This window comes from Narcine bancroftii, chromosome 11, assembly GCF_036971445.1.
Source record: "Narcine bancroftii isolate sNarBan1 chromosome 11, sNarBan1.hap1, whole genome shotgun sequence".
In the NCBI taxonomy this organism is placed as follows: Eukaryota; Metazoa; Chordata; class Chondrichthyes; order Torpediniformes; family Narcinidae; genus Narcine; species Narcine bancroftii.
The window spans coordinates 86188211-86211247 of NC_091479.1; the positions used below are offsets into that span (position 1 = coordinate 86188211).

The 23037-nt window shown below is 39.4% G+C and overlaps 1 protein-coding gene across 7 annotated transcripts in view; it reads left to right on the forward strand.

Annotated features, from left to right (window-relative positions):
• mdfic (MyoD family inhibitor domain containing) overlaps positions 1–21383 on the forward strand; it is an 89080-nt gene extending 67697 nt beyond the window's left edge. For 3 of the 7 annotated variants that reach the window (XM_069903851.1, XM_069903854.1, XM_069903856.1), the window contains 2 exons: positions 18329–18612; positions 18740–18901. In XM_069903851.1, coding sequence (XP_069759952.1) covers positions 18329–18591 — 263 coding nt within the window. In that variant the 3' untranslated portion in view covers positions 18592–18612; positions 18740–18901. Of the gene's footprint in view, positions 1–18328; positions 18613–18739; positions 18902–20166 lie in introns of those variants that run through there. The other 4 variants (XM_069903853.1, XM_069903855.1, XM_069903852.1 and 1 more) reach the window with 3 other exon arrangements.
• Positions 21384–23037: the final 1654 nt, after the last annotated feature.

Below are 23037 nucleotides of genomic sequence, written 5' to 3' on the forward strand. Positions count from 1 at the left end.
CCTCTTATTTGTGAATGGCTTATTGCTTACTTTAAGACAAGGAGTCCCTTAAACTAGATACTCCAGCCATGAGAAATATCATCCCCAATCTGTGCTGCTCAAAGTTCAAATTTATTGTCAGAATACATCCATAACATCACATGCAACCTTGAGATTCTTTTGCCTGTGGGCTAGGCAGACTTTCTACCTATTGATAATTGTAAAATGTAGTTAAATGTAAGGTGTGTAAACAAAAGAGAATTGTAAACAAAGAAAGAAATGTAAACAAAGTGCAATACAGGAAAAAAAATCGCTAATCAGAACTTGTAGCGAGGAATATGTCACAAATTTTGTTGTTTTGCAGTAGCACTACAGTGCAAATATTGGTTAAATTATATTTTTTTTAAATAAATTGGTGTAAAAGAGAAAGTGAGATCATGTCTGTGATTCATTGTCCAGACAGGATAAGAAGTTTTTGTGCTGCAAGGTGTTTGTCTTCAGGCTCCCACACATCCTTCCTAGCATTGTGAAGAGGGCATGGCCTGGGTGAGGGTCCTTGAGGATAGAACCTGCTTTCTTAAGACATGGCCTCTTATAGATGTCCTCAATGGAGTGGAGACTATTACCCATGATGGTGCTGGCTGAGTTCACAACTCTCTGTAGTCATTTCCTGCCCTGTGCATTGGCACAGTGATGCAACTAGTCAGATTGCTCTCCACAGTGCACCTGTAGGAATTTACAAGAGCCTTTGGAAACATATCAAATCTCCTCAAACTCCTCACAAAGTATGGCCCTGATCAATGACCACAGTCAGTACGGGTTGGAAACAATGACTCCTCCTCACTGATCATCAACACAGGCACGCTCCTACTCGATAACATCAGCAAAACCAAAGAGATGATTGTGGACTTCAGGAGGAAGTCAGGGGAACACAACCTAGTCCTCATCGAGGGCTCAGTCGTGGAGAGGGTCAAGAACTTCAAATTCCTGGATGGCAACATCTCCAAGGATCTGTCCAGCGGCTATACTTTGTGAGGTGTCTGAGGAGATTTGGTATGTCACTGAAGACTCTCAGGTGTACCATAGAGAATTTTCTGGCTGGTTGTATCAATGCCTGGTATGGAAGCGCTAACTCTCAGGACAAGAATAAACTCCAGAGGGTTGTTAACTCAGTCTGCGACATCAGAGGCACCAGACTTTACTCCATTGAGGACATCTACATGAGGTGGTCTTATAAAAGTAGCCTCTATCCCCACCACCCATGCCATGCACTCTTCACTCTGCTACTATCAGGAGAAAGGTACAGGAGTCTAAAGACGAAAACTGGACAACTTCTTCCCCGATGCCATCAGATTTGTTAATAATCAATGAACCAAAGGCACTACCTCACTTTTCATGCACAATTATTCTTATTATTAGTTTATTTTTATAGTGATGTCATAAAAATGTTATAATATGATTGTTTGCACAATGATTCTGCCACGAAACACCCCGAATTTCATGATTTGTTCATGACAATTAATTCTGATTACATCGACGTGGAGTCCCAAGGACAGATCCTCAGAGATATGACACCCAGGAATTTGAATTTTATAACACTTTCCACTGCTGACCCTTTGATAAGAACTGGTCTGTGTTCTCCTGATTTCCCCCTCCTGAAGTCCACAATCAGTTCCTCAGTTTTGCTAATGTTGAGTGTAAGGTTGTTGCTGTGAAACCACTCAGCAAGCTTCTATCTGTACATTTCCTCATTTCTCTGTAATTCTCCCAACAACTGTGGTGTCATTGGCAAATTTGTAAATAGCATTCGAATTGTGCCTGGCCACACAGTCTTGGGTGTAGGGCGAGTAGAGCAGTGGGCTAAGCACACATTTTTAAGGTGCACATTGTTGTCAGTGAAGAAGTGACATTGTTTTGATTCACACTGACTGTGATCTTCCAAAGAGGAATTCAAAGATGCAGTTGCAGAGCCCCAGGTTTGGGAGCTTATTGACCAGCACTGAGAATATGATGGTGTGAGCTGTAGTCGATGAAGAGTAGCCTGATGCATGTGTTGCTGTTGTCTAGGTGATCCAGAGGTAAATGGAGAGCCAATGGTACTTGCATCTGCTGTGGAGCGATTGTGACGGTAGGCAAAATGCATTGGGTCCTGATCTTGGGGACAAGTTAATTCTGGCCATGACCAACTTCTCAAAGCATTTCATCACAGTAGATGTGAGTGGATAATAGTCATTAATAAATAATGTGCTAAGTAAGAGTCCTTCATTTAGTCTTTAAGTTTGTTCTTTAGGTGTCTGATGGTGGAGGGAAAACCACTATTCCTGAACCTGGTGATACAAGACTTGTGGCAGCTATGCTCTCTCCTGATGGCAGCAGTGAGAACAGAGCATGTCCAGGGTGGAATGGATCCTTCATGATTGCTACTGCCTCTCTCTGATGTTTGTGTTATATGTAGATTTTTCTCGAGGATAGGGAGATTTGCCTGTGATGTAGTGGGCTGTGTCCACTATCTTTTGAAGGACTATCCACTCAGAGGCATTGGTTTCCCCATACCATCTCCACCAATGGATCATACCCCTCTGGTTTCCCTTCCAAAAGTCCACAATCAACTCTTTGGTTTTAGTGACATTGTTGGTGCACTGTTCAGCCAAGTTTTCAATCTCCCTCCTGTATGCTCTCATCACCCCTTTTTGTACAGCCACTACTGTGGTATTGTCAGCATATTTCCAAATGGTAGTGGTGTTGTACTGAGCCACCCAGTCATAGGATTATAGCGAGTAGACCAGCCACCAAGTATGCAGCCCTGCGCTGCTTCGGTACTGACAGAGATTGTGGAGATCTGGACTGATTGTGGTCTGGAGATGAGGAAATCCAGGATTCAGTTACACAGTGGGGTATTGAGGCCCAGTCTTGGGAGTTTTCTGATTAGTTTTGAGGGAATTATGGTTTTAAAAGCCAAAGTGTAGTCACTAAAGAGCACCCTGATGTTTGCATCTTTACTGTTCAGGTGATCCAGGACTTTGTGTAGAGCTAGTTAGCATTGGCTATAGACCACAGTCTTAAGAATTTTATATATTTCTTTTGGTTCAGCCTTCACTGTTCCAGGCTCATAACTGAAGCATTCTGTGTGCTTAATTTCACTTCTTAGGACAGACCCATCATTCTTGGCATAAGTCGGGTAAATCTATGAAGCATTCCTTCTATTGCAATTGTTTTCTTTCTATGGTCAGGAGATTAAATGTATACAATTTCTCCAGAGCCTTAAAATTAGTGCAAGAAATCCACTGTCTTGTCCTTAAATACTCCTGCAATAAAGGCCAACAAAATATATGCCTTTCTCCTTGCTCATCAAACCTACATATTAACTTTCAGTGATCCTTGTACATGGACAGCTAGATCTCCCTTTCTCACTTATCTGAGCACAAACACCTTTGTCTCCATCAACAACTTAAAAAAAAAATCTTTCTTTTTAACCATCATTCATGATGAACTGCCCATATCTCTATTACACTGGATTACAATTTTTTTTCCAAAAGGCTTGCTTCCTGAAAGAAAACTGGGGATTATGATAGACCACTTCAAGCTGAACACAAAGATAATTTCAGATTTGCTGCATCACGTAGGAAGTTGGAGAAATATTAAATTAACTTTTATTGAATTTTGCAATAAGCATATACTCAATACAAATGTAACAGAATGTCTTGCAGCTATTGTGTTGTGACATTGACAAGACATTTCTGCTCCACTGAATCTTCAAGAAGTCAATAACTGCTATTGTTAAGTACACTCACTATGCATTTGGCTGAAGAACATGTCCATCAACATGCGTTCACTCCATAATCAATGTAATGCACAGCATCTATATATGTGAGCTGCTTTTATAGCTTGACTGCATCTATCCTGACTGAGCATGCCCAGGCCTAAGACATTTGTGTAGCACCTGCATTAAGTGCATGCCCAGACATGCTTGGACCGATCAATACAGCTTGCTTTGTGGAGAATATACCAGTAGTTTTAAAATATGGCAGGAAATCACAAAATATCTAAAGAAAGGTACACGATAGGAAAAATCTAAGCTGATTTGCGTGATCAGCAGTAGGGGTGCAGTGCTAATTTTTTGCATGCCAGAGCAGACAAAATTCCTGCCTTTTCCTATATTCTCGCTCTATATATTTGATACCCAATTTGTGCACCTGCTCATTATGTGAATGGGATAAGGAAGTTGCCCAGTACATGAAATGAGCAGGTACACAATTTGGGTGTAACATATTTATATGAATAGGGCTTCTTATAACCTCAAGCACTAAACCAAGATGGAAGAAATACAGTGTATGAATTCCAGAGCTCCACAGAAATATAGTGATTGGTTATAATCTTGTTACTGTCTTTACTACATTTCAGTGTTTATTGGTCATCCTTCGATTCGAAGAAGAAATGTGTAGTTCATCTGACTTCGCAGTCCCAGTCTGGAAGCGCAGAGTCGAGCCCAATGGGGGCACTGGAAGTCTGTTGTTGTAATAGCTGTGGCTGCTGCTTTGTGACGCCATTCACAGTTTTCCACCAGTTTTTGGAAGCGCCTATCTTCGAAACTGGTCTAGGCTTCATTGCACAGGGCCCGCCGACGGGAATCTGTGAGCAGCCGCAGCTTCTAGTTCTCTTGGCAGATAGACGATTTATGAGAATTCTTGAGCGATTTGTTGTTATTATTACGTGACTGAATCCCCTCTCACACTCAGCAGTACTAATAGGAATACCAGTAACTTGTAAATAGCTCAGTAATGGGCATAAATCTTGGGGGATGCGGCATCCAGAACCCTCCACGGAATCGCTGAAAGGATTTATTACAGAGGAAGAAAGTTTCTCAATAATTAGACAGCATTTCAGCAGGTACTCATACATACTTTGAGGTTCAGAAGTTTGAGAACCTTTTCATGAACATACGGTGCTGCAAATTATTTATAAGACTCACAAAAAACTGCAGATAATTAAGGGAGACAATTTTGTTATTGCTTAAGGTAATTTCTCCAAACTTTCCCTTGTCAACTGGCTCTTGGGCTTCTGGAGTTTTAGTACCAGGTTGGTCTTTCAGATCACTTTTTCTGCATACACAATCGTAGTTGCGTGTTTCTGTAAACGCTCTGACAGTAAACCAAGTTCATGCAACATGTCATACATTAGAGCTAAGCCCAATAGAAACTGTTCTAAAGAGAGTCTTTTCAACAGACCTTCGTAAGTTTTTCTGTCACTCCCAGATCTTGTTTCATTCTTCATTGCTTTTCAAAATGAAAACACAGTGCTTGATAATTTTGCCACACTTCTGAAATGATTTGAAATGAGCTAGCTATCCACCTGGTGCCCAGAACATGGCCTGTTTTGCAAATTTGTTGTTCTAGTTGAGTCCGACACAGTTCCTATTGATTTAGAGGTGATCTACTGTAAACCAAGAGCAATGATTGAAAATGATTAATTCCATGAACTGCTCTCACCGAATTACCTACAACAAGTTCTAATCTGTGATTAAGACTGCCAAATTATCACATCATGGTAATGTTCTTTGAGAATTGTAGCAGCACCAGATTTGACACAAAATAGTACTATCAAATGCTACAAGGTTCTCTTTCAAGTAAGAGTCATCAAACCCATGGTTATTGAGACCGTTAAATAAATGTTTAGCAATAGTTGCAGCTTTCTGATCAGGCAGTTCAATTAGATCTAAAAACATAAAATGGGGATCACCGTCCTCATTATTTCAAATAAACTATTAGGGCAGTCTTAATGCTGAGGCTTGTTGATTAGTCATGGAGAACAGAAATGTTTTCATTTGCCTGCTTGATATGCCGGCAATTTTTCTTTTTCGTTACTAATAACTGTGATTAATTATCTCTGTAGCACTAGTGCAGTAATGCAGCCCAATTCCAAAGTCAATACCATTTTTGTTTTGAAGTTCCAGTAAGCCAAAGTAATCAGAATAGGGTCTGTCATTCTGAGCTAAATAATATGCAGAATGAAAAATTGAACTCAGTGCCTTTAGATGCGAAGCATTGATGGTAATTTTCCAAGAGCATCTTCACTAGCTCTATTTTCAACACGTCGACCAGCGGTGTGAGCTCTTGATAGTTTATGATCAACAATTCTTTTTTTTCTGAGAGACCTTCAAGCGTGTACTTCGATTGGCTCCATAGTAGGACACTTGGTACATCTTCCATCCATTTGACAGCCTCAAATGTTTAGAAGTGAAAAGTGACAGATTGCTTATGTTTGCCCATACTTTACACCCTTGAAGTCTAACCAAAGCTAAGTTTCCTTCTTTCCTTCCACATTTCTTCAGTCCAAATACCTGAACAGGGATACATGCCTGACTTCAACGCACCATTACTTTCTGAACTGCATTGGACCCCAGTTAGAAAATTTGAACTAGAGACAAGTGAAACACAGCTTTTGCCACTTTTACTGTTATGACTTGTTACACTCCTCAGCTTGTGAGAAAAATTTACTTTTGTATTAGCGAGTAATCCACGGACCAACTAAGGTTTTTTTTGTACTTTTAGCCACCTAAACTGGAACCAAGTATGAAAAAAAGAACATCTAATGAACTGTTGCTAGAATGTTAGAATCAAAATCAGTAGGTTGGCAACTCCTCCCTTGTACCATTTCTCTCGCAGTAATGGTTAGTCAGGAAGTGTACATGTGAGTGAAGATACTCGCAATATCATCACCTGTCGGGTATTACATGGTTTACCAATACAAATCCTGTTTAGTCTTTAAATATTTAAAAAGTTAAAAGAACTTGAATCTTTACATAAATCATTATTGTACCGATGCGAACAAAAAATATATTTGGAAGTGACAAATATTAACAGGGAGGAGAGCAACGGTCGAGCTTGAACGTCGTAAGAGCCATAGGCTGTTCATGCCTGCCATGTGGGTGTTGCACCTTCTTGCCAAGAAGTCTTTCTGACAATACAGTTCATTTGCTGCCCCATGCTGAAAGAAATTGAGCAGAAGCAGCTGTCACTCCTTGGAGGAAATGAGTCATCCTCAACTTTCAAAGATGAACGAAGAGAAAGGTGCAGAGTTGCCATTTGCAGCTCCCCGACTTCCAAATGTTAAGTGCAGTTCAGTGTTAAATCACAAGACTGTGTACCGATGTGGAGCCTTGTTCCATGACACAATGAGGTTGCTTGGTGAGCCAAATGAGCCTTGTTCATGAGTGGGTTAGAAATAAATTTGACATTTGCCAAAATCAATTGAATAGTGAAAACACAATTAAATCATCAAATACGAACTGAAAACTCAAACAAATGACCTCTCTCTTTGTCTCTTGCCCTTGCAACTGCTTCTGTTTATTCAAATAAATTGGTTCCCACGATTCTGCACCATGTTTAACCAGGTTGGCAGATTCTTTAGCATAACTAAGCAGAGGAGTATATCTAATAACCTAACCCATGGAATTTTATTGGTAGGTAGACTGAGCAGTGATTTAAGGTGCTCTCATACTGAGATCCATAAAAGCAAGTCAAGTTTATTGTCATCTGATTGCACAAGTACAACCTGACAAAACAGCATTCTCCGGTCCTCAGTGCAAAACGCGTAGATGCACAAGCAGACACAACATAAATACAGATAGACAGTGCATATGCAGGACAAGTTCATCGACAGATATATATAAATAAATATTGCTTCATAAATATGAGAGTCTCGGAGGGTGGGTGTGAGAAGTTCCCTCAGTCGTTCAGCATTCTCACTGCATGTGGGAAGAAGCTGCTCCTCAGCCTATTGGTGCTGGCTCTGATACTCCTGCATTGCTTTTCCGATGGGAGCAGCTGAAAGATGCTGTGTGCGGGGTGGAAGGGGTCCTAACTGCTTTTTGAAGAGTCCACACACTCTTCAAGCAACGATCTTGCTCCATCCTGTCACGGGAAGGTGGGGGAGAGGGAGCTTGAAGGAAGAAAGTTCTCACTTTTTGTGATCATTTGGGAGTGTAAAAAAGACTTTGCTGTGCAACTTTCTGCAGTATGGCAAATGGCTAAAGGCTGCTTTGTAGGCTTGGGTGGCAGCTCAAATTGAATTTTAGTCCCTCATACAAGTAAACGAACAAGCATACCATTTGTTTCAGTCTTCCAGAGATTGGTTTTGAGAGTGAGGCATAATCTGGGAATGGTCCAAACAGAATTCTCGGTTGGTGCATCCAAGCAGCAATTTGATGCCAACTTTTGACCTTCTGTTGTAAATTCATTACTAGATATGTAGCTGGAAAAGGATGATGACCAGTTTCCATGCTTCCAATTTGTTTGGCATGGAGATGAGTCGAATACATGTTTCTAGTCTCAATTGATTTTTTTTCCACTCTCTGATTTAACTAATTAGACATTGAACTATTTTTGGTAATATAAATGTTCTTCAAAGACCAAATGCAGACGAACATGATTTGGTCAGCATCTCAGGATACTTGAACCCTGATAAAATGCAGACGTACACGATTTGGTCAGCATCTCAGGATACTTGAACCCTGGTAAAATGAATAAAAGAAATTGATGTAATTGAATTACAATTTTCAAACTTTATTGAGTACAGTTGGTTTTGCGATATTACACTTTTTCAGCACCGAAATAAGCCCTCAACCCACAAAGATGCACTGAACATGAAGCAGCCATTTCAGTAATGAAAGACTAATCCCATTTCATTCCCAATAATCACATTCCTCTCACACTGTCCTAACCATCATACAAGGAACATTAAGCACAAACTCAACTTGCTTCTCTTCGGGCTATGCCAATGAATAACAAAATTATTAGCCTTGCTGTAGTAGCCCAGTTAATGGGCTAAATATGGGAATTTTTTTTCATCATTGAACAGAGCGGAGTGATCAGAGACTTGACTAATACTGGTCTGGCAACAAATTCCAAATTCCCTTTGCTTAATTTCCTCAGTGGACCATTTTGATTGACTTCTTACTTATACCTGTACAACTCATTGTTCAATGAGGGTGGCTAATCTCATGTCTAATGAGATTCAACTGAGGGCCTACCAACATATCAATTTGCCGCAACTCCAGGGAAACGGCCAGAAGCAGAAGCTCTAATGAGATAAATGTGTTGCCTACTCTCTAAAAACCAGAACGGTAATCAGAGAGGGAAAATGGCTCTTTTCAGATGCATTTCTTTCATGCTATAGTTGCGTCTGCAATATCTTTTGTTCCAGCTACTTAAATGATAAGGTCTTGAAATTTAAATGAACACCACCATCCCTTTTGCGAAGAAATGATCAAAAGTCCCAACATAAACAATTTTCGGCAATTGGCATTTTACTTGTGACATAAACTATTCTTTCTGTTCTGTCTATCAATGCCATTCTGATTCATCGTCCATCCACTTGCATTAAGAAGGATGAGTCTATTGACCAACCAATTAGCAAGGGAGTGGGAGAAAACCAAAGCACCTTTGGCAAATGATTGTTTTAAATTCACATGTTCTTGCTTTCATCAGGTTTTGCCAGCTTTGTAGTGACCTTTAACTTGGAGAATAAAATCCTTAAAATTTAAAAAAATGCTATGGGGGCTTGTGGTTTGCATTATTGCTTTCATCCACCGATCCAAAACGCCTGGCTATTTTGGGTGGTCTTTAAGAGAAGCTAACCAAGGGAGCTGTACTAAGTAGCATAGGTTCATTGGGGCAGAATGTCAACCCCTTATTTGTGTTAATCTTGTTACAAAGATGTGGCTGTACATTGACTTCTTATTTGGCATCTTGGTTCCAAGTGGAGTATAATTTCTAATCACGATTGCAATGCACACAGTTAAGTGACCGAGGATTCGTTTTTATCCAGCTTTCTCCGTCTGTCCAAAAGTAAATCATTTAGAATGTGGGGAAATAAAATAAAAATTGGTGTATTATGATCACCAAGGACTCGGCTGAATTGATTTTGGATTACAGATCTTGCCACTGATAAGACTGCTCTGTCTCAACCGTAACTGTAAACGATTAAAAATTTTGACCCAGTGTAAATCCTGTTTTTTTTTCTTTCTGACCTGTTTCTGGAACAAGGCAGAGAGGTCCTTGTTAATCCGTTTATGTGGAGTATAAATTCAGTGACAGGTCCTTGGAGGGTCTCACAAGCAAAGTCCAAACATTGGGAATTTAACTGTAATTGCAGGAGTACTCAACACGTAGCCTGTGTTTAACAAGAGAGTCTTATCACCTCTGCCTGATTGTCGGTGGTGACCCTTGCATAATTTTTCTGGAAGGGAGGGTGGGGACCAACCACACAGACTTTGTTGCTTCAGGGCAGGGCAAAATTCAGTTATTCTGTGGTGACCGGCTGACTTATCTTTCAAAAGCTTTTCCTCAGTCTGTAAAGTATGTGTACAAAATGTATGGAATTTCCCTTCTTGTGCCTGGATGAGTGCAGTGCTTGAGTTGTCTGATATAATCGTGACCTAAATGGTCAGTCTAACTACCACCCTAACAGTACTCTTAATCTACCAATGGCACAATCTACAAAATCATTTGCAAGAACTTGCCAAGGCTTCCTTTATAGTATCTCCCAACATAGGCAAGGGGAACATTCTGATTTAGCATTGGTATAAGTAAAAACATAAAGCTGGAGAAACTCAGCAGGTCAAGTAGAGTCCTTTATCTAGCTAAGGCAAAAATACATACCTGACTGTTCAGGCTTGAGCCCTTCATCAAGGTATGGGAAAATGTCGGTCTGAACAAGAATAGTGGGGGGAGAGTTGGTCGCAAAGGCAGGAGGTGATAGGTGGAGAAGGGAGGGAGCAGAGATTTGTGCCCAGTTTCTCCAGTGTAGAAAAGGCCACTGGATGCAGTAAATCAGTCTTGTGCATATATAAGTGAAGTGTGGCTTCACTTGAAATGCTTGTTTGGGACCCCAGACTGAGGATAGGGAGGAGGTGTGGGTGCAAGTGTGGCCACCTCTTGCGGCCAAGGGGAAAAAAGAGGTTGAGTCATTGAAGGGATTGAGGACATATGAGTTATCGTGGATGTAGGTGGGGAGAGATTGGACCAGGGAAGAAAAGATAGAGTCAAAGTAAAATGAAACCAGTTTGGTGGGACAAGAGCAAGCAGAAACAATGGGTGTATCTGGGTGGTTTGGTTTGTGTATCTTGGGAAGGGGTTAGAAATTATCATTGCAGGGATGGGGGTCAATGAGATTGGTGGTTGTGACCAGAGGTGATGAGGTTGGAGATGATGTTGGAGACAGTGTCTTGATGTGCAGTGATGGGGTCCTGTGGGAGGGATAGATAGGAGGAGATGTCTGGCTTCAGCCAGGTTAAGGTCAGTGTGTGAGACCACAACAGCACCACCCTTATCGGGTTTGAGGGTTTGAGGGTTCGGCGAAAGTAAGATTAGGATGAGAAAGGGGAGTGGTGAAATTGAGACGGTTGATGTCTTGGTGGCAGTTGGAAATAAAAAGGTCCAGAGTGGGAAGGTGGCATTAATCTTTTCCAGTTTCTGCTAACCTGCTCTCCTGTTTTCCCTTCCCTCTTCCCTTCCCCTTTCCAGTTCTCTCCCCTCCCTTCACCTAGCCATTCCTCCTCCCCTGATCGCTGCTTTCCCCCTCCTTCCCTTCTTCACCTATCACCTCCTGCCTTTGTGACCACCCCTCCCCCCTTCTCTTTTGTTCGATGCCTACGGACATTTTTCTATACCTCGGTGAAGGGCTCAAGCCCAAAATGTTGATTATGTATTTTTGGACACTGCTTGACCTGCTGAGTTTCTCCAGGTTTGTGTGTTTTTACTTCAACCACGGTGTCTACCGATTTTCGTGTTTTACGACTTGGGATTGGTGGTCCTTTACCCTCACAGGGTTAAATGTTATGCACTTCCTACTGAACAGTACTTTAGTAATATCTTCCCTGGAAGCATTAAAGCTATTTAGATGGTGACTGAGTTCCATCTTTTGAAGGATAGATATTAAATACAGGACTTGGCTAAAAAACCATCTCCTGCAGCTTTCTTTAAATAATAGCCAAAATTCACCTGTGATATTGATAGTGTGATCCACATGCCTCTGAATGAAAGTTGTGTTGTACAAATGCATCAGTTGTCTTCCTTGCCTTGTGCTGGTCATCAAATGATACCCATTAGTGCCATTATTCAGATGGTATGATTCAAATTAATTTAGATATGTAGGCCCTTCCAGCTGATGAGTCAGTACCTCTATAATTAACACCCAAAGCCCAAATAATTTTGTAGGGTGGAAGGAAAATAGAGCACCTGGAGGAAACCACGCAGGCACGGGGTAAACACACCTACAGCGTCGGATTCGAACCCGGGTCACTGATGTTCCAATAGCATTGCGGTAACTGTGCTGCCCGAAATAAATAGATATATAAATATCGGCATTCAATTTTTAAAACCTCTGCTGGGGATCATGTTTATGATGCATAAATATAAAATTCTCTGAACTGGATCCTTTCCCTAGGTTTAAAATATATGAGATTAATCAAATGCTTAGTTAGCTCTTTTTCTAATTTGCATTTAAACAGAGAATGTCTGTCCGGTTTTTGATCTGCATGGAATAAAAATGTGATTTATTCATATGGGTAAATTTTTCTTTTGGTTAAACCATCGTCAGTAGTTTATTTTACCAGTGCCTTATTTGCATTTAATAATGGAGTGTGAGAGTAATTTCCTGTATTCATATTTAACCAAAGAAATGCCAGTTAACTCCTGTCCTTGGTGTGTTTTTTTGTTTTATTTTTCCGATTCGCTTCGGGTTTAGTGAAGCTAGAAAGTACATTATAGTGTTTTAATCGATGTCATGAACTTGGCTAATACCTGAAAGTGGAGATAAATTGATGAGTCAATTATGGCTTCTGCCTTCGGGGCCTAACAGTCAGTTATATTAACGATAATTAATTGGCTTTGGGGAGCAACTAATTTTTCAGGAAATCCAAACAGGATGTACAAGACATAAAGGAAGTGAGCTGAGGACTCTGTTTGAAATAGCATGTTAATGAAGGCAGTTTTTCCAAAAGAACAAAATCATTGATTGCTGGCCATAATGGCCCAGTGTTTTGAGATGAAATTAAATAGATTCAGGTGAATCCATAAAATAATTTACAAGTATTCCACAATCTGTAGAGCAAAAAGGTTAAGAGATTTATTGTTCTTTTTTGTTTTGTGGAACCTTCTCTGTCATAATAATTTATGTCTGAAAGAACAAGTTCCCAGAACTACATTCATCATTGTTTTATATTGTGGTGAATTTCCAGGGTTATAGGTCCTCGCTCGTGCAGTGTTTATCATTTGCACATGTTTGCCCACTTTAAATAAGCTTGAAAATATGCTGTCTAATAAGTGAGCTCTTTACCCCACTGTCCCTCTTCTCCATGTTTCTATCGTGTCCTGTGTCTTTGGAGTCCCATTGTTTGAACAATATTCAAGTGCCAGCAATCGTAAACTCGACGGTTTGCAGTTATTGCTCTTGCATCCTGTAGAGCGATGGATGACAATTGTCGTAGTAATGGCTGTCCGATTAGAGAGTCATTGAATATGAATTTCTGCTCGTCTTGAATGATGAGCCAGAAGTGAAATGTAGGAAACAACACGGAGTGCTTCAGGGATCAGCTGTACAGTACATTGTTAACCAAAAACAGATTTTATTCACAGTCAATTCTTTTTTAAAAAAGAAAACTATTCATAGTCTCTTCATACCCTTAACCCCATTTCCACCACTGTTCATTGTCCCCTTCATTTTCTGTGTGCAGTATTGCCATCACTGTAGCACCTTGTCATTACCCACCCCTCTGTTGTTTGAGGGGTTTCCTCTCAGTCTCAGCCCCTCCATGCCCGGTAACATAGGGTCTCTAGACTGTGGGTCTTCAGCTGTGAAGAATCCTGAGGCAGAGTTTATTGCTGCATTGAGTCTGGCCAGTAAAGGCTTGGATCTCTGAGCACCAGGGTGCTCAGACCACACAAGTGGTCACTTGACCACTTGATATTACAGAACTGCTTACCTTAACCTAGCAGTTAGGAGGCTACTTGGTTCTGATAGATTGGTGGATGTACATTGTGCTTTAATTGAAGTTATTGGGATATAAATGATATATAAAAGTCATACCAATATAAAACCAACCCAGAGAGTTTCTAAAGTGGTGTCATAGGAATTAGCCCCCACCAACCCGATTATTTTTTTAAACTTCTGATGCTTTTCTTTGTACTTCAACAAATGATGAAAGAACGGTAAAATAATTTTCAGTGCAATGTCTCTTCTGCATACACCCCTTGAGGGCATTCTTGTATTCTTAACTTCCATTTTGGTACCTACTGTTGTTGAAAAATCGGACTAAAACCTTGTAGCCCCTCTGAGGTTCTGTATTGTAGTTCTGTCAAAAAAATTGACACTCCTTGGTTTCACTGTAGAACCTTCTCAGTGCAAAATTTAAACTAGCTCTTTCCCATCAGCAGTTGATTAGAAACATATTTTGATTGGTTGTAAATATATTGTGCATTTCTCATGCAGACTGAGTTTAGGTGTTGATATCTGTGCAGGGAAAAGTTTAGAAGTGGAAATTGTATGAGCAGGTTTATTCTTAGGCCGGCTGCCTGTGGTATGAATCCCCTGTCATCTGCTTCCAGGTTACAAAATTCAATTCATTCTCTTTTAACACGAGTCAAGAGATGAGGTTTATAGTTGGAACATTATCAATTCAGATACCTTGAACCTTAAAGCATATAAATTTTAAATTTAAATTACATTTAAATTTAGAGATTAATCACAGTTACAGGCCATTTCGGCACATGAGTCCATGCCGCCCAATTTACACCCATTTAACCTACAACCCGGTACGTTTCGAATGGTTGGAAGAAACCGGAGACCCCGGGGAAAACCCTCGCAAACTCTTCACAGACAGCGCAGGATTCAAACCCCGGTCCTGATCACTGGTGCCGTAAAGGCGTTGCGCAAATCACTACGCCAACTTCACTGCCCTGATCTCCACAATTTTGATGGGATGCCTCATTGCACGATATTGTTCAAGATTATGTAAAATCCATTGTTTGGTGTCAATACTGTCAACCTGACAGGGAAAGAGTTGATTTAGAGGTTGAAATCAGTGATTCACTGTTGTTTCCTGAAGTAAGTAATTTTGCAACCTTCTCCAAATGTAATTGAGAGAGATTGAAATCCCTTGGCACCGCCGCTGGACCTGCTGTACTGGCAGTACTAGCACTGGTGCGGAGATGCAGTGCTGCTCAAGCGTGACCAACTGCCCAGTATTAAATGCCAGTGGCTCTGCACACACTTTAAATGACCTGTTAAAAGAACTGACGGTGTTTGTAAGTAAAATCCTGCCACTGCAGAGATCTCTGTCAGAGATGGTGGTGCCTGCGCTCTGCACCAGCCATGAGGGGTTGCAGACTCTGGGAACCAGCAGACCAGTGCAGGCCACCAGAAATGGGGGAGAACCCCACCACCACTGTTGAAAAGGAGAAGCAGAGCAGATGATCCAACAGGGAGGTGACTATGTCAGTGAACCAGCAAGGGGCTCAGCGGCTGAGGGACTGGCGAATGAGAACCACGTTTTAAAGGGTGCCAATGGCAAGAAGGACTCCCGAAGGGCTTCTGGTGCTGAAGGCTTCCTGATTGTGTTGGAGGTTTGATCTGAAGCTCGGGTTTCTGAGGAATTGAACAGAAGTCTGTGAAGCTGCAGAGGCTACGGGAAGGCGGGAGGCGAATTCTTTGGACATTTCGCGACTCTGAAGGGACTCTCTTTTGCTTCTCTTTCTTACAGTAAGGGATGCCGAGTGACACTAATGGTAGCTCTTTGTCTGCTTTTGAGCAGGTAATTTTGTGTAATATTACACGTTTGCCCTGTTACATGAGAATTAAGGAATCTTGAGATTGGTTTGCTATTGGGAACTTAAAGTACTTGGGAACTAAAATTGTTGGAAAATACCCTGAAAATATTAACACTTTGGATGAATTTAAGTGAGTTATCAATCCCGTGGTAAGCCGCAATTAATGTTGCACCAATATTGTCCCTGAAAACTAATTTTGTATGTGTGGTTTTAATTCTATTGGATAAATCAAAATATAATAAACTTGATTTTTAGCTCACACCTGAGCACATTGCAATCTTGATGTGCGCTGCAAATTGCCTTTTTATTTAGGTTAATAATTATATTTTTTAATTCCTTGATATCTGAAAGTTCTTAAGTGTGGTTGACTGCCCTACTAGCTAAATTATCCCACTAGGGCTATTTTGATGGAAATATAGCTTGAAAAAAGAGCTGACCAGGTGTTCGTAGGTAGGGTGTCCTTGAGGTCAGCAATGGATGCTATTGCTTCCCTTTTGATTGCCTAACCCAGGCTATTAATGTCTCCACTTTCATGTTTAGTATGTCAAAAGCTCCTGTAATCTTCTAATTTTTTAAATTTCTGTTTCTATTGAATTCTGCACTCTAGTTTTTTCAGATGTTTTTCATGTGAAAAGGCTGTGACACCTGGTGCAAAGTTTTGCTCTTGTGGTCTGACTGGAGTTAACTTTGGGGGATTCAAGATTCCTTTATTGCCATATTATAATAACACAGAAAATGTAATATTACAGAAAATTTTATTTTGCCTGCTGTAAGACAGACAAAGAGTTGCCATTAGTATTGCCCAGCGTCCCTTACAGTAAGAGTGAGGCAAAGAGAGATACTTTCATTGATATTGAGTGTCCATGGATTTGTTTCCAGCTGCAAAGACCCCCACGACACAATCAAGGAGCCTTTAATGCCTGAGGCCCTTCAGGACCCCTTCTTGTCCTCTGCACCTCTCAAATCCCAGTTCTGATACCCTTTTCCCATGAGCCAGACTCTAGCAGCTCATAGCCTGCATGGGACGTTCAGCCACTGAACACCTTGCTGGTCCGCTGCAGTGGTCACCACCCTGTATATTTGTCTCCTCTGCTTCTCTTTATCAATAGGGAATGTTCTCCCTGTTTCTGGTGCTCTGTGCTGGTCCGACTGTTCCCCAGAGTCTGCAACCCATTGTAGACACTGCCCAGCATAGGTGCTGTCGTCTTGGGCATAGACCCCACAGTTGCAGGATTTTAATTAAAACCACCGGCAGCTCCTTTAACAGTCCATTTAAAGCCTGTAAAGAGCTGTTGACATTAGGACTGGGCAATTGGATTCTGTGGAGCAGTGCTGTGTATCCACTGCCCAAACTCCTGGATCCACACCAGCGATAGCATTGCCGTTTTATTTAATCTTGAGGCCCCGCAGATGGGTAGATAAAGCATGAACCAAATTCTTACCTATAGATGAAGCTCCAGTTAACTACTGAATGTGCCATTCCATGTTCAACATGTTTGTTGAATCTAAAACTTGGACAAGTGTAACTCATAATGAATATTGTTTAAGAGCAAAGCTTCTTGTCCAATGGTTCTCAACCTTTTTCTTTCCACTCACATACCACTTTAAGTAATCCCTATACCATCAGTGCTCTATGATTAGTAAGTGATATGTGAGTGGGAAGGGAAGGTTGAGAATCACTGCTCTAGACCCAATTGTTATTGAAATATTTTGCTTGAGAAAAATTGTCATTGGCCCATTTCCTTTGGAGTTATGAAACCGTGCACAAAACGAGTCAATTAGGCACGATTAAAACAGTGGTTTTCAAACTTTTCTTTCCACCCACATACCACCTTAAGCAATCCCTTACTAATCACAGAGCATCAATGGGATAGGGAATACTTAAAGTGGTATGTGAGTGGAAAGTGAAAGGTTGAGAACCACTGTTCTAGCCTCTTTATTCTTTTCTCTATCCTGCATAGGCCTGAATTAAATATTTGAATTAAAAACTGAATGTATTTATTACTGTGCAAGTCAGGCATTTGTAAAAGGAGGGATGCATCAACATTTCAGGTATGTTGGCATTTTTCTTTATTGCAGGCTTTCAGCATCCACAGCATTTTGCATTTCTACCAGTGATGTGAATATTTAAATTTAAAATTTAGACATGCAGCACAGAAACAGGCCTTTTTTGGTCCAAGAGCCCATGTCACCCAAATAAACCCAATTGACCTACAGCCCCCAGTACATTTTGAATGATGGGAGAAAACCCCACAGACACAGGAAGAATATGCAAATTCCTTACAGACAGTGCCGGATTTGAATCCCGGCCACTGGCACTGTAACAGCGTTGCGTAAACCCTATGTTAACTGTTCCGCCTTTGTAATGTTTTATGTGCTGCAGTAAAATATGGGGAGAACTCAAAGCCAAAGAATGAAAACGTGGGTTAAAAATATGCATCGGAAAATGTTTGAAAAAAATGTTTTTTTTTCATTGTGCAATATTTACTTTGTTGACTGTGTTCAAACCTTTCTCTCTGCATCAGACTGCTGGGCTTCTTTGGTTCTGGCCTGTCTTTTCTGTCACTTCACCGAGCTCACCCTTGGCCTTGTTCAGGTTTGCTCCTTCTGTCCGCATGGTGTCTGTGGTTCCTGCTGTGGCTGTAACTGCATGAACCTTCGGGAGAACCCTGCTGAGGATCTCAACTGTACCTGTGACTTCGACTTTTCAATCTTTGATTCTTGCTGTGAGGCAACTGAATGTCTGGAAATTTGTCTTGAGTGCTCTGAACTCTGCCAGCATAGCTAGCTAAAATGGACCAGGATCCAGGTTTGTGTTGTATATATAATCTTTCGCTAATGTCTTGTATAACCTTCAATTAGCCTTTCAATTTGAATTGTCTGGTTCAAAGTTTAAATCTTTATTTCATTCAACTTATATACCCATTTATTTTCAGGTTCAACACAGAGGAGTTGGTCCTTTGGATTATTTCTCATTTTGTTGGATGTAACTTTTAAAACCACATTTAAATCAAGTTTCTATTGGTTTTTTACACAAAAAAATGTTGGTTTCCTGGAAGAAATGTAAAATTTGAATGTTAATAAAAATGGGTTAAAGATGTGCCCTTTCATCATTATTCACTCTTCCCCCATGCTCTCCATCAAGTTCAAACTGAGCCCAAACCCCTGAGCTCAATATTTGTGTCATCTGCAGTGTAAATGATCTCAGTCTAATATTTAACTTGCATGTATCTACAGTCCTAAATGAGGAAAATAAACATGGTGTGTTGCTGGAGTGAAGTTTTATAAAGTACTTGTTTGAATTTTTTAAGAAAGCACCGAAACTAACAGTTTCAAACTTGGGCAAAAGGTTTGGAAGATTTAAAATAAAAGGGACACCAGCTGGAATTAAATTTGCTCATCTTACTTGACTGTACGTCTCTAATCAGACTTGTTGGTTTATTGACGGTTCTCCCTCGCTGTGCTACAGCCAACCAGCGTTTGTTACTGATTCTGAGGTATCCAAATATAAAACATTGTTTGGCCAGTGCAAACAAAATTCAATCATTTAATTTCTTGGAATAAAATTTGACCCTGTTTAGCATCAGGATAATGATTAGACATCAAAATGAGTAGACTCAATATGGCCTGAAATAAAGTGCAGATTCCAAGGAAGAGTAGGTCAGGTGTCATCTTCGGAGTGATAAAAGGAACTAATGTTTTGGGTCAATGATGTGTCTAATGAAGGGCTATCGTTACGAAACATTAACTGCTTCTATGATCATTGATGATGCCTATATTGCTGTGTGTTTTCTGCATCTGCGCGGTTTTATCCTTCAATAGAGCTGTTTTCTCATCTGCTTCTCAGCATGACAGGCTATATGCATTTCTAAAGAACTCTATCATAGGCATTAATTGAGCAAAACTTCTAAATTAGTGTATAGCAATTTGGAACAAAAGAAGTTGAAAGTTTATGGAAAGGCTTTTGGGATTATTAGAAGTATTTTATATCTTGACAGTCTTGATTTTTTTTGAAAGAACATTTTTGATGCTTCAACTGAGAACAGGATATTTTTTTAAAAATGGATAAAAGGAATTATGCTTCTTTCTCTATTACTAGGGACATATTTTACACCAATGTAATACTGTGTCTCGGTTTCTTGGGGCAGTGTGATGAAGCATGGTAGCAATAAACTTTAAGCATCTTAACGCTTTCTGTCAAATGTGAACAGTTACATTAAATAGTGAAGTATATTATGCAATACAAGATATTTACCAAGTTAAAATATTTGATCTTGCCTTTCCTTTTATGTGACCTGCTTTACCTTCCCTTTCTCTCACATTTTTATAAATCTGCTGGACGGATGGAAATTTGCACTTGAAGATGGCTGTGTGCATTGCATTCTTGCCTGCCTGTTCTGCGAATTCGTCACCTTTTGCAACATCATTCTGGGACAAGCTTCATGTGGTATCTGCGCATCTGAAAATACTTGCTGCTGTTGTGGACCAGATGACTTTGGGGACGATTGTAACTGTCCATGTGACATGGACTGTGGCATAATGGACGCCTGCTGTGAGTCCTCAGACTGTTTGGAAATCTGTATGGAATGCTGTGGGATTTGCTTTCCTTCATGATTATCTGAAGTGATAGTTTTACACGCAAGGCATTTTAAAATAAAGGTATGTCTATTCATGGACATGTGGTACCAATGTGTCTGATATATTCTCAGCAGACTAGATACATTCAATTTTACATTGGTATTTAGAAAAATAACTCTGGAATTTTTTAATCATCTCTGAACCAATATGGACACCAGATCAGATGTGTTTGTATGCAGTACAACTTCACAATTAAAGTTTGCAAAATTTTCTTTATTATTGGCCAAAGATATTGCAATGGAATGTTGTAAATGTCCAAATGTCAAAACCCAAAATAATTCCTGCACAAACTTTTATATGTTGTGTATTATTAAGCATACTATATTTTAAATAATTGGATTATATACTCAGTGGAGTTTAAAATCTTGGTATGTAGCTTTCTGTCCTGACTTTTATTCTTTTAGAAATTAGAGAAATTAGTCTGGTTACTGAATGTACTAAATTATTAGTGATATGTATAAGTTTTGTTTTAGTGCCTTGATTTTATGAATAAATTCTGTATGTTTCCTTTATGTTGTATTCTACAAACAAGAACAATTGTTACAAATCTTCAACTCTGCTTATTTCCTTGAATGAATTGTTTTAAATTATACATCTACTTAAGCATATCTGCATGGGGAATTGGAAGGGTTACTGAATATAGCCATGTATTTCATTAAGTTAAGTTTTTTGTTGCTATCTTTTCTGGAAACTTATATAGAATAGCAAAGAACCAAATGAAGTTGCTAAACCATACAAAATTGCAAAATAGAAACATTTACTTGGGGGAAAAAAAGCAAATTGTGTTTTAATTTGTATGTACTTTCTCTTTCTAAGAGAAGCCGAGGCTGACCATATATTTTTATAGCTTGATTTTTTTTTTTACGGACTGGAGCATTGGTCTAAGCCATGTACCAAAACTAATCAAGACAAATTAAAAATAAAATAATTAGTAAAAACATTTGCTAAATTTTGTTCAATCCTGAATATGAATGCGTAATCTAGTTAACCTGTTTAACGTAATGTGCATATAGTTTTGTTCTCTCTCAATGTTCATATTTATTGTTGGATGTACCAAGTTACAGTGAGAAAGTTCATTTTTCATGCAACCCAGCGGTCAACTCATGCATGGTACGGCAATCTAGACACAATAAAGAGTTATAGAGAGAGGTCAATTAGAAGATAGTAAAGACGGTGCTATTTTACTGATATTAGTAAGCTACAGTGTTTTAAGTTGTATTGTTAATAATGAAAGGTTTATTCCAATAGTTTCATGATTGTTGAATGGGTGAATTCAGAATGTCATTCATTCAGAAAGAATTTGTTCAAACTATATGATGAACATGTGACCATATTTATGATGAAGGCATCTTTGTTATAAACACTGCCTTTTTGCTGCCTTAAATTGTTGTTAATTTTGTATAATTGTGAAATATATTTAATTATGTGGTTTAGGTATGGAGGTTGACAACACATTTCAATCAAAGAATATTTATATTCATCCATGATATCTGACTTGAATTTGAAATTTACTTTGGAGGTAGAATGGGGGAAGAGCAGTTATTTGGTATTACATATTTTAATATATAATTTGAGAAAGATTTATCACAGTAACGGAATACATGTATATTGCTTAGAAATCAAAAATATCACAAGTTTTTATGAATTTGTTATACGAGTCAATATTTTCCTAATTTTGCTTCGTGGGAGATTGAATTCAGAAGAAACTTCATCCTTCTTTCTTTTTCAATATTTTTATTGAAATTGAAGTCCACATCAAAAAATACAGAGGACATAAGAATATGTATTAAAATTCAAAAGAGAATAAATTACCGCAAGGTCATACCATTTCGTGCAAGGTACCCCACGTTCTCAATCAAACAGATTATAGTAATAGTTTATTTTGTTATAAAAAGAAAATCTAAGCCCATTACCAAAAATAAAGCTGTTTGGCAAAGAGAGGAAAAAATCCTTATCAGAGTAATCACTGACCTTATTATTCAACACCTCTGCATTAATTACTGAATCAAAGATTTTCAAAGTAATTCAAAAAGGGTCCCCACAGCATATTTAAATTTAAATCAAAAATTAAGCATCTAATCTGCTCAAAATTTAAACATGATATAACGTCATGTAGCCATTGAAGCATGAGTAGGTGGAGGTAACATCATCGAAGAAGCTTCATCCTAATATAGCTACTTAAAGAAGAAGCGAGAGCTAGAGAGGAGGCTGGAAGAAACCAGCCTCACTTGTAAATAATTTGTTTCCATTATCATTTTAATCAGGATGTCATAAAATTTGTGAAAAAGCTACCATGTTTGCAACTTGCCATCCCTCGGCTCATTAACACGGGAACTTTTAACCACATTGTGGCTAATACAGAATTTGCAATGGAATCCAGTACGTACAGTAAATGAATTCAGGATGCATAAAAACCAGAGTTTCAGAAGAAATGTTTTCAATTGAGAGCAGTCAAAAGTTTCATTTGTGGTCTAATCGAAGTAAGGAATAGAACTTACATGGGGTTCACTTCTGGATACCTCAAAATTGGATAAAACCCATTTTTGAAGTGTTCTCATTGTGAGTTGCTTTCCAGTGTATCATGATGTTTGGGGAA